At 38.3% G+C, this 12,984-nt stretch overlaps 1 protein-coding gene across 1 annotated transcript in view; it reads right to left on the minus strand.

Moving 5' to 3' along the window:
- The window catches only part of MMRN1 (multimerin 1), an 85,251-nt gene that overhangs the window by 22,601 nt on the left and 49,666 nt on the right, over positions 1-12,984 (minus strand). The window contains exons 4-5 of the mRNA XM_068975586.1: positions 11,099-11,200; positions 9,293-9,466 (exon numbers count right to left, since the gene is read on the minus strand). Of these exons, the coding sequence (XP_068831687.1) occupies positions 9,293-9,466; positions 11,099-11,200 (276 nt within the window). The remainder of the gene's footprint in view (positions 1-9,292; positions 9,467-11,098; positions 11,201-12,984) is intronic.

A 12,984-nucleotide genomic window follows, 5' to 3' on the forward strand; every position in this document is an offset into this window, starting at 1 on the left:
AAGTTATGGCTACTATGAAGACTATTCAAGAAAAATGATTAGCAAATAAAAATATATAGTCTCAACATGTCTCTATTTTTTAAGAAAGTTTTAAAAAGTATTTAAGTTGCTTGAGAGACTTACATAAAGCATATTGTGAAACAGCAATTATATCAAGTGGAATGATGTATTGCTTGAGCATCTTGATACTTGATAATTAATGTGGTACAAAGACAAAGCTGTGAATGGATAAATATTTCCTTAGAAATCCTAAACACTAAAGATGAATGTTGTTAATAGATCTTTTAGGGTCTAGGATTTCTAGAGCACAAAATTTACATTTCTAAACCTATTGGACACTGAAATAAACTTAGTCTAAAAACTATAAGTAAGTGAAAATCAACTTGCATTGAATAGAAAAAAGAAGTATGTGAAGTATGAAATAGTAATCAGTGACACACAGCACCAAAATACTAAAGAAAAGCTAAGTTTATTAGAAAAGATTAAATAGCTGCAGTTAAGATAAATTATACTGAAACAGTCTAGCTTTTGCATTTACTAACATGAACAATTATACCAAGAAAGGTTTTAAAGTATTTTTATTTTTTAAATTTTACTTAGCATTTGACACACCACTCATTTATGCAACAAATCTTCACTGAGTATATTCTAGATGCTACATAGAAAATGAAATTTGGCCAATGAGATTTATGACATTTAAAACAGAATATGGTAGCTTCGCTGAGTGTAAGGCACCACTTAATAGAAAAGATATTTTTATGGCACTTTATATAGAATCATTTAGTCATTTCCTGTTAGTTAAAATCATCTTTAATTCTCATGGTGACAACTAGATGAAACACAATAAAATAATTAAGGTTAGGAATCAGACTTCTCTGAAATTTATAACCTAACAATTTTGGCTTTAAAATGTTTTTCAAGATTGACAAGGTAGGGGCAGCAGTCCTAAGATGGTGGAGGAATAGGACCGGGAGACCACTTTTTCCCCTACAAATTCATCAAAAGAACATTTGAGCGCCGAGCAAATTCCGCAGAACAGCTTCTGAATGCTGGCAGAGGACATAAGGCACCCGGAAAAGCAGCCCATTGTCTTCAAAAGGAGGTAGGACAAAATATAAAAGATAAAAAGAGAGACAAAAGAGGTAGGGACGGAGATCTGTCCCGGGAAGGAAGGCTTAAAAGAGAGAGAAGTTTCCAAACACCAGGAAACACTCTCTCCGGCGAGTCTGTGGTGAGTCTTAGAATCTCAGAGGGTAAAATAACCAGGAGGAAAAATAAATAAATAATTAAAACCCACAGATTATGTGCCTAACAGCAACTCTCAGCAGTGCAACAGCCCAGATGCTCACATCCCCCACTAGTAAGTGGTGGGTGGGGAGGGGGGGGCCCGGGCGGGGGCAGGAACAGGGAGGGGTGGGCGACATTGCTTAGGATAAGGACTGGGCCTGAATGCCCTGAGGGCAATCTGAGGGAACTAGCTTGAGATAGCAACCCAGACTGTGGGATAGCTATCCCGCGATCCAGGGAAAAGCCTTAACCACCACCAGGCACGCTAACAGAACAAAGGACTGAGCACAGCTAGCTGGCTGCGGACTGGCCCATTCCCCTGCCAGCCTGGGTGGGGGTTGGGGGTTGGGGTGGGGGAGCCAGAGCCGGAAGGGGGTAATTGCGGCCCCAGAGAGGCATCCTATACCAAACTGAAAGCAGACTTCGTTGCTAACCAAGACTTCTTGGGATTCTGGACAGTCAACATCTGCCAGGAGGGTCGCAGCTAGAGATCAGCTTCTCAGAAGAGACACAGGGCACACCTGGGAAGGCACACCCATTGTACACCCACAAAACTGAGTGGCAGGGATGGGGGAGGGGATAAGTTGCAGCCTTCAACTGGGGGCAACTATGTGCGCCAAGGACCTGGTCACCTGAGATGCTCGGACCTGGGACAGGCATAAAACGCAGGCCCAACCAAGTCTGCGCCTTTGTGGAGTACCCGAGAAACTGAACCTGAACCTGAGCTGCTTAGACCTGGGAAGTGCATGCAAACCAGGGCCCACGTCAGACAGTTCCCAGCAGAGCAACCTAGAGTCTGAGCAGTGTAGACTGGGAAAGCACACACGCCGTGAGCGGGGGCAAATCCAGTGTAGCTAAATCACTGTGAACACATGCCAGTGATATTTGTTGGCAGTGTTCCTCCCTCCCCAAAGCACGACTGAACAAGTGAGCCTAAAAAAAAGCGACCACCACTGCTCCTCTTGTGTCAGGGTGGAAAATAGACACTGAAGAGACTAGCAAACAGAAGAAGCTGAAATAAACAGAGGGAATCGCTTTGGAAGGGACAGGTGCAATAGATTAAAACCCTGTAGTTAGCACCGACTACATAGGAAGGGGCCTGCTGCTGGTGCTGCTAAGTCACGTCAGTCTTGTCTGACTCTGTGCAACCCCATAGACGACAGACCACCAGGCTCCCTGTCTCTGGGATTCTCCAGGCAAGAACACTGGAGTGGGTTGCCATTTCCTTCTCCAATGCATGAAAGTGAAAAGTGAAAGTGAAGCCGCTCAGTCGTGTCCAACTCAGCGACCCCATGGACTGAAGCCTACCAGGCTCCTCCATCCCTGGGATTTTCCAGGCAAGAGTACTGGAGTGGGTGCCAGCCATTGCCTTCTCCAAGGAAGGGGCCTATAGACCGTGAAAAGTACAAGCTGGACCAAGGAACTATCTGAAAATGAACTGACCCCACACTGTCTGCAACAGCTCCAGAGAAAGTCTCAGATATATTTTTACTATTATCATTTTTTAAAGTAAAAAAATTTTTTATTTTATTTTATTTTTTGTTATTTTTAAGTCCCTATTACTCCAATAATTTTCATTTTTATAAGCTACTATTACCTTGCAAAAAAAAAAAAGGAAGACCCTATTTTTAAAGCAAACTTCAAAACCAAAAGCTGGTTCTTTGAGAGGATAAATAAAATTGACAAAACATTAACCAGACTCATCAAGAAACAAAGGGAGAAAAATCAAACCAACAAAATTAGAAATGAAAATGGAGAGATCACAACAGACAACACAGAAATACAAAGGAACATAAGAAACTATTATCTGCAACTATATGCAAATAAAATGGACAACTTGGAAGAAATGGACAAATTCTTAGAAAAGTACAACTTTCCAAAATTGAACCAGGAAGAAATAGAAAATCTTAACAGACTCATCACAAGGACGAAAATTGAAACTGTAATCAGAAATCTTCCAGCAAACAAAACCCCAGGTCCAGATGGCTTCACAGCTGAATTCTACCAAAAATTTCGAGAAGAGCTAACACCTATCCTACTCGAACTCTTCCAGAAAATTGCAGAGGAAGGTAAACTTCCAAACTCATTCTATGAGGCCACCATCACCCTAATACCAAAACCTGACAAAGCTGCCACAAAAAAAGAAAACTACAGGCCAATATCACTGATGAACATAGATGCAAAAATCTTTAACAAAATTCTAGCAAACAGAATCCAACAACATATTAAAAAGATCATACATCATGACCAGGTGGGCTTTATCCCAGGGATGCAAGGATTCTTCACAAATCAATCAATGTGGTACACCACATTAACAAATTGAAAAATGAAAACCATATGGTTTTCTTAATAGATGCAGAGACAGCCTTTGACAAAATTCAACATCCATTTATGATATAAACCCTCCAGAAAGCAGGCATAGAAGGAACATACCTCAACATAATAAAAACCATGTATGATAAACCCACAGCAAACATTATCCTCAATGGTGAAAAATTGAAAGCATTTCCCCTAAAGTCAGGAAAAAGACAAGGATGCCCACTCTCACCACTACTATTCAACACAGTTTTGGAAGTTTTGGCCACAGCAATCAGAGCAGAAAAAGAAATAGAAGGAATCCAGATTGGAAAAGAAGAAGTAAAACTCTCGCTGTTTGCAGATGACATGATCCTCTACATAGAAAACCCTAAAGACTCCACCAGAAAACTACTAGACAAGGCTATGGTTTTGCCAGTGGTCATGTATGGATGTGAGAGTTGGACTGTGAAGAAAGCCGATCACTGAAGAATTGATGCTTTTGAACTGTGGTGTTGGAGAAGACTCTTGAGAGTCCCATGGACTGCAAGGTGACCCAACCAGTCCATTCTGAAGGAGATCAGCCCTGGGTGTTCTTTGGAAGGAATGATGCTAAAGCTGAAACTCCAGTACTTTGACCACCTCGTGCAAAGAGTTGACTCATTGGAAAAGACTCCCATGCTGGTAGGGATTGGGGGCAGGAGGAAAAGGGGACGACTGAAGATGAGATGGCTGGATGGCATCACTGACTCGATGGACGTGAGTTTGAGTGAACTCCGGGAGATGGTGATGGACAGGGAGGCCTGGCATGCTGCGATTCATGGGGTTGCAAAGAGTCGGACACGACTGAGTGACTGAACTGAACTGAACTGAATCAGTGAATATAGTAAAGTTGCAGGATGTAAAATTAACACAGAGAAATCCCTTGCATTCCTATACACTAACAATGAGAAACAGAAAGAGAAATTAAGGAAACAATTCCATTCACCATTGCAACGAAAAGAATAAAATACTTAGGAATGTATCTACCTAAAGAAACAAAAGACGTATATATAGAAAACTATAAAACACTGGTGAAAGAAATCAAAGAGGACACAAATAGATGGAGAAATATGCCATGTTCATGGATTGGAAGAATCAATATAGTGAAAATTAGTATATTATCCAAAGCAATCTATAGATTCAATGCAATCCCTATCAAGCTACCAATGGTATTTTTCAGAGAACTAGAACAAATAATTTCACAATTTGTATGGAAATTCAAAAAAACCTTAAATAGCCAAAGCAATCTTGAGAAAGAAGAATGGAACTGGAGGAATCAACCTGCCTGACTTCAGTCTCTACTACAAAGCCACAGTCATCAAGACAGTATGGTACTGGCAGAAAGACAGAAATATAGATCAAGGGAACAAAATAGAAACCAAGAGATAAATCCACACACCTATGGACACCTTATCTTTGACAAAGAAGGGAAGAATACACAATGGAGAAAAGACAATCTCTTTAACAAGTGGTGCTGGGAAAACTGGTCAGCCACTTGTAAAAGAATGAAACTAGAACACTTTCTAACACCACACACAAAAATAAACTCAAAATGGATTAAAGATCTAAATGTAAGACCAGAAACTATAAAACTCCTAGAGGAAAACATAGGCAAAACACTCTCCAACATAAACCACAGCAGGATCCTCTATGATCCACCTCCCAGAATATTGGAAATAAAAGCAAAAATAAACAAATGGGGCATAATTAATTAAAAGCTTCTGCACAAAAAAGGAAACTATAAGAAAGATGAAAAGACAACCTTCAGAATGGGAGAAAATAATAGCAAACAAAGCAATGGACAAAGAATTAATCTCAAAAATATACAAGCAACCCCGGCAGCTCAATTCCAGAAAAATAAAAGACCCAATCAAAAAGTGGGCCAAAGAACTAAATAGACATTTCTCCAAAGAAGACATATAGATGGCTAACAAACACATGAAAAGATGTTCACCATCACTCATTATCAGAGAAATGCAAATCAAAACCACAATGAGGTACCATTTCACACCAGTCAGAATGTCTGCTATCCAAAAGTCTACAAGCAATAAATGCTGGAGAGGGTGTGGAGAAAAGGGAACACTCTTAACATTGTTGGTGGGAATGAAAACTAGTACAGCCACTATGGAGAACAGTGTGGAGATTCCTTTAAAAATTGCAAATAGAACTGCCTTATGACCCAGCAATCCCACTGCTGGGCATACACACCAAGGAAACCAGAATTGAAAGAGACACATGTACCCCAATGTTCATCGCAGCACTGTTTATAATAGCCAGGACATGGAAACAACCTAGATGTCCATCAGCAGATGAATGGATAAGAAAGCTGTGGTATATATACACAATGGAGTATTACTCAGCCATTAAAAAGAATACATTTGAATCAGTTCTAATGAGGTGGATGAAACTGGAGCCTATTATACAGAGTGAAGTAAGCCAGAAAGAAAAACACCAATACAGTACACTAACACATATATATGGAATTTAGAAAGAAGGTTATAATAACCCTGTATGTGAGGCAGCAAAAGAGACAGATGTATTGAACAGTCTTTTGGATTCTGTGGGAGAGGGCAAGGAATGGATGATATAAGAGAATGGCATTGAAACATGTAAAATATCATATGTGAAACAAATTGCCAGTCCAGGTTTGATGCATGATGCAGGGTGCTCTCTGGGCTGCTGCACTGGGATGACCCAGATGGATGGGATGGGGAAGGAGGTGGGAGGCGAGTTCAGGATCAGGAACACATGTACACTCATGGCAGATTCAAGTCAATGTATGGCAAAACCAATACAATATTGTAAAGTAAAATTAATTAATTAATTAATTTAAAAAGAAAAAAAAGATTGACAAAGTAAAGTAAAATTTAAGTGTAACTGAATTTATTAATTGTGAATAATAGCAACAATAACAATAGATTTTAAAAGAGGAAAGCAGCATGATCTGAAAACCAGGAAAAGAATGAAAATAGGTGAAAACACTGTAAATAGGTATAAAATTCAGTATAGAATCCTGAACAAAGTAATTATGAAAAAAATAAACAATAAAAGTAACAATTCATGCTTTAAAATTTTAATGGAAAACTACATTGGGTAAAGGGTAAAAATTATAGCTAGTGTCTGAAAAGGAATCACAGATTATTAGCTTTAAAAACTTGTTTCAAGAAAACAAGCTTTTCAGATAATATTCATATAATTTGTTACTATAGAAACATCTGTGCAAGACTCTAACTTTTGCAAAAATATGTCAAAATGCCTTATGTCAATATCTGAGGGAGCACATCATTTTAAGTGTAGTTTGATTCTGTTTCATGTGATTCAATGTGCTACTGCTGCTGCTGCTGCTGCTAAGTCACTTCAGTCGTGCCCGACTCTTGTGCGACCCCATAGACGGCAGCCCACCAGGCTCCCCCATCCCTGGGATTCTCCAGGCAAGAACACTGGAGTGGGTTGCCATTTCCTTCTCCAGTGCATGAAAGTGAAAAGTGAAAGTGAAGTCACTCAGTCGTGTCCGACTCTTAGTGACCCCATGGACTGCAGCCCACCAGGCTCCTCCGTCCATGGGATTTTCCAGGCAAGATTACTGGAGTGGGGTGCCATTGCCTCCTCCCAATGTGCTACTACTTCCTAACAATTCAATATTGTATATGGTAACTTAAAAGATATATCTGATATCAGATACCTTGGCATGTCCCTCCTGTGGCTGTGAACGCATGGCCTATTCATAACATTTAGATAACTCTTTAAGTGTTGGGGCATTTGATTTTAAACAGTTTCTCCAGCTCCTAGCAGATAAAGCAGTGCTTCTCAGTCCGATGTAGTTTAAGTGAGAGAAGGGTCATGGTTTTGCTGGGAAAGTGCAGTACCTGCGGGGTGAATTTGGCTCTTGTTCCCTGTATGAACATTTATTAACGGCAAGCCCTCTGGTTCTTTTAACTGATTGGGCTCAGCTCACAATTAATGCCTCCTATTGAAGAGGGACTGTTGTTGTTACTATGAGTGCATATTTTTCCTGTGTCAAGGTGTTTTTTTGTTAATGGGTTCACAAAGGCTGTTGACAGGCCTAATTCTCTCAGGTTATGATAACTAAATTTTGCTAAACAAATTTTATTACTATGGTTATAGTTGATTGTGTACTGTTCCTATTTAACTTCTTTCTCATGCTATCACTTCAGGGAAAATATATTCCTTTCTCATTCTTGCTATGAGTTTTAGCCATAGGGAACATACCAGAAATGTAAGACAGAGTATTTCTTTCAGTTGGTTAATAGCACTAATAATTTACATGACTGAAAAAATAATGATGGCTCTGTACTAGTAAATAATATGGAAATCTTCACCTTTTTATTTCTTTTATTTGTGAACCACATAAAATAGAGAAAAAAATAACATGAGTGGTAAAAATGGGATGCACAGTGAATATTTTTTATGTACAAAATAAAGTGAAAGGGACAAGTAATCCTGAAACTTGGAAACATACAATAAGCCCAGTGAATTGAGATGCTCCTAGTAACCAAAACACATGTCTAGAATATCCATGGCCTACCTGAAATCTCTCTGCCAATTTAAGTCCTCCTGATCCATTACTTATCAGTTGACTTGGTTTTTCTTTGTAGAAGCCTTCCCTGATCCCTTTAGATTGGATTTATTGAAATTATCAAGGGGTCCTATTGTATTGCTACCATACCAATTACTCACTATACATAAAACTCTCTGGTAGGCAGAATAATGTTGCCCCTAAGATGTTCAGCCCCTAATCACCTGAACCTGTGAATATGTTACCGTCTATGGAATCTTGACAGATATGATTAAGGTTAAGAACTTTGAAATGAGGAGATTATCCTGGATTATCCAGATGGGTGCAATGTAATCATATGTGTCCTTAATGAGGAAGAAGGCAGAAGAGTGGATCTGAGAGCTGCCATGAGGACTCAACAGCTGTTGAGTTGGCTTTTGCAAATGGAGGAAGAAGCCCATGAGCCAAGAAATGCAGCAGCCTTTAGAAGCTGAAAACAAGTTCAGTCATCAAGAAAATGGACCCTCAGTCCTACAAATGCAAGAAAATGAATTCTAACAACTCAAATGAACAGGAAATGGATTTTCCTGCAGATCCTCCAGAAAGGAGCAGAGACTGCTATTTCAAGAGCACAAAATTCAGGCAAAACTGACTCAGATTTCTATGAATAAATGACCTGTGGAATTTAGAATATATTTTATTGATTATATTCCATGAGCTAGATAGTTTCTGGGGTAATACTATATTTTAGAATTACCCTCAATATCTTTATCAATATTGAGACAATCATGGATCTATGTGCCTTGATAAGCATCCCTTGACCTCATCTTTATCTTGAACTGGAAACCACAATGGAAGCAGATTAAGTATAGCTCCTTTTAACTATAAAACATACAAGTAAGGCTATAACTAGGTGCACAGTGTCAGTAGGTCAGATGAAATATTTAAAGATTTGTCTGTATTAGTAAAAATATATTTAGATGGTTCAAATTATTTCAGAAATTAAGGGATTTTAAAGTATCTTATTCCCCCAAAAAATCTGTTTTAGACTTCTCTACCTCCCAATCTAAAGAAAAGATCTTAAAATGATGTGGGAAAATATAAATGAGTCATTTGCCTTCTGTCTCAACTAAATGAATTATTTACTTTTACCTTTTAGAAAAGATTGAAATTCCCCGGTTTTGTCTTCATTGATTTTCTCTTCTAGTGAGGAATATGTGCTCCTTACATCACTCATGGCCAAAGAAATATTGTCAATCTTCTTCTGCAGAAGGGTTAGTTTCGTTGCCTGGTAGTTCATCTGGTCAGTCATTTTTTGTGTCACTGCTGATATATAAGATGAGAAAATAGGAAACATTTAAAAATTCATATTTAAAACCACTCAAATCTCATGATAGATTGTGTGGTAATTCAGATAAACCGTGTTTGTGCTTCATATTTGAAAACATAGATTATATACACTTGGCAAATGGCATCCTAAATTTTATACTATTTAGGGGAAGAAATTTATAAAAAGCATTCTAATATCTTAGAAGTCTAAAATGTTTTAATTTTGCCCAGAATTTTCAGTCTCTTTTCTTAAAGAGTGTGTTACATTTTCAATAGATGAGGAAATTGAGAGTCAGAAAACTAAAATAACTTGCTTGAGGTTACCAAGCTAATGTCTCATCTTATGCTTTCAAATCTAATGCTCCAAAATTGAGCAGATGTAACTTTATATATATATATATACATATACATGTGCATACATACTACATACATACACCTACATATGCATGTATTACATATATATGTAGTTTGTATCTATATTCTGAGAATTTTTTATTTACTGCTGCTGCTGCTGCTGCTAAGTCACTTCACTCGTGTCCGACTCTTGTGCGACCCCATAGACGGCAGCCCACCAGGCTCCCCTGTCCCTGGGATTCTCCAGGCAAGAACACTGGAGTGGGTTGCCATTTCCTTCTCCAATGCAGGAAAGTGAAAAGTGAAAGTGAAATCACACAGTCATGTCTGACTCTTCGTGACCCCATGGACTGCAGCCTACCAGGCTCCTCCACCCGTGGGATTTTCCAGGCAAGAGTACTGGAGTGGGTTGCCATTTGTTTACTGAGGTATTCTTTAATGAGAGATAAAGAGATTCAGAATTTGGTTAGAATCACTTTATAAAGCAATGATACTTTCCATACCTTTACATGTGATTTCAATAATTCAAGGAGGCTTTCATTGTATTTTGTGAAAATACTGATGTTTGACCCCTTAACAAAAATTGAGTACAGTTTATAAGCTATATTCACCTGAATTCTTAAAGAGATTCCCTTAAATCAGATTCCTCAATTTGAGTGCCTTGTTTTGTATGACTAGATATGTGCCAAATATAGATGTTTTTAGCAGTAACAAACTTTATGTTTCTAAGAGATGAAGCCTAAAAGGAATGGTGAAGTATTTATGATTAGAAAGATGAGAAAGTATGTGACATGCCAACTTTAAATCAACATGATATCCTTGTTGATTCTGAGCCACAATTCTTTGCTCTAGTCTGTCATCAATACACCTTGGCAATCTCTTATAAAACAAAGGAAGAAAGGCTTCTTAGCTGCTTTAAAATGATCAAGTCCTGCCATCCATGCCAAAGTTCTTCCATAATTGTACTCTTTGGAGGACAATAATGTGATTCAAATTTGAAAACCTGTGAATTCCTTACAACCTAGTGTGACAGCATTTCTATTCCCTTCTGTGTCTGTACAGAGCGCTCCAATAATTACACACGTTCCTTTCATGTTGGGAACCAGCAATTCATTCAGTTTCACCTAATACACAGCAGCAGTAGAAAAGGGTCAAGAGGTACATTAATGTGTCCTCATCAAACATTTGACAGGCAAGTGATGTATTGTTTGTAAGTCTTCATAAATAGAGTTGACAATGATTGGGTTAGGGACAATAGTAATTGCAATCTGTGACCTGGGTCACCACAGTCTTGGGGCTGCTGCTCCGATCTTCCTCTGCCAACAGCCGCGTGACTTTCAGCCTGTTTGCTGTGTATCAGCTGCTGTTGTTCCTGGGCTAGATAGAAGCAAAAATAGAAGAGAGAGAGAGTTAAGCACTGGGTTTACCTCATTTTTTTCCAGTCCTGAGCAGCAATGTGGCTAACATGCATTTTCACACGTACTGAAGCACAATGGTCATGGTCCAATATGACTGCAGAGTGAGTGGCTCTGCCCCTATCCACAGGGTGATGTGCTACCACACTGGAAGTGTAAGATTCTAGTTCTCTTTGACAAAAGTAAAATTATTCAGGTTTCCTTGTAATTGAAAATGGGTGTTAGTTTAGGGGAAGCTGTGTAAACTGGGGGATGTATACTATCAGTATAATTGAGGGGACCTTAAACTCAGCTGTGTTAAAAGCTGTAGCAACTTTCTAAGTGGACTGTCTCAAAGACGGTTTGCTTAAACAAAGCAATTTCCAACTGGTGGCCACTTGAAAGTAAGGGAGAGCTACATGTGTTTTACTAAGAGAATATTTGCTTAATAGTGCCACTTAAAAGGGTTTTCCCCTGATTTTTAGTAAATACATAGGTTCAAAACAGAAACACTGTAAGTAAAAGCAAACCATTACAGGGCATGTCTAAAGGGGATCAAGCAGTAAAATCAGTGAAATTTCAGAAAAATAGAAATTCTTATAAAATAAATTTACTCTCTTAAAACATTTCTTCTTTTTTCCCATGAATCAAACAATATTTTAAATGGGAATATAATTTTTCACTGGGGAAAACAATTTAGAGGAAGATTTATTAAAAATATTGAACACATTAAGTAATATATGTCTGTAATTTGCAGACTTCTAATGAACAAATTTATTCATTGAGGTCTGAATATCAGACACGAAAAAACAAGTGCTTGGTGTCTGTGTTTCTTCCCATGTGAAATTATGTACCAATGAAACTGCACTTCTGGCATATGTTAATTATGCTCTGTAAGGATATGTCACTGTGACAATAATACTAAATCATCTCTACTCCATAGAAAGTATATATATTTGGCGCTAATTTGACTTAGTCTCTATTGTTGGATTAAATTTTGCATTGCTTTCTTTAGAGCACTGAGCTAAATTAATGAATCTCCATTCATGTCTGGAGTTTTTGTTTTGATTTTCTTCTCTCCACTGATTAATAGATAGCCTGGCATAATTTTTTATTTATTTGGAGGAAGAAGACAATCTGTAGCTTGTGGAAACGTGTATGCATTTAGGAGCTATGGTAGGTGGTGAAGAGTATTAACTTTTATGCTAAATAATTGTATAATTTTTAAAATCAAGATACTTTCTTAGATGTAATAAAGCATTTTCTTGGCAGCTAAAATCTATCTACTTAAGAGTGTTACCAGAGAGTAAAGTATTGGTTTTCAAACCAGGGCCCCTGAATCAGCAGTATCAGCATCACCTAGGAGTTTTAAAAATACAACTTCTGCCCCCCCCACCCCCCCCCCCCCCACACACACACACCTGCTAATTTAAGAAACCCTGGAGTGAGGCAGAAATCTGTGCTTTAACAAGCTCTCCAGTTGATTCCAATGCACACTGAAGTTTATGAATCACTGGAATTAAATCCATCTATCAAGATAAATCATTCTTAGCAACTTTCAACCTCACTACCTTACCCATTCCTCTTAGCCATGGAAGAGTGTTCTGGATATAGGCTTGTATTTATAGCAAAAGGAAAAGGTGGGTTTAGCAAAATGAACAAATGGTCTTTTCATTTTTTACTGCTAACCTTTCTGAGCCAGATCATAGGAGAACAAAAAGAGCTGGTGCATTGGAATGCACGCCACAAACAGAGGATTTTGTTAGG

The sequence above is a fragment of the Capricornis sumatraensis genome, chromosome 7, assembly GCF_032405125.1.
Source record: "Capricornis sumatraensis isolate serow.1 chromosome 7, serow.2, whole genome shotgun sequence".
NCBI classification, from domain to species: Eukaryota; Metazoa; Chordata; class Mammalia; order Artiodactyla; family Bovidae; genus Capricornis; species Capricornis sumatraensis.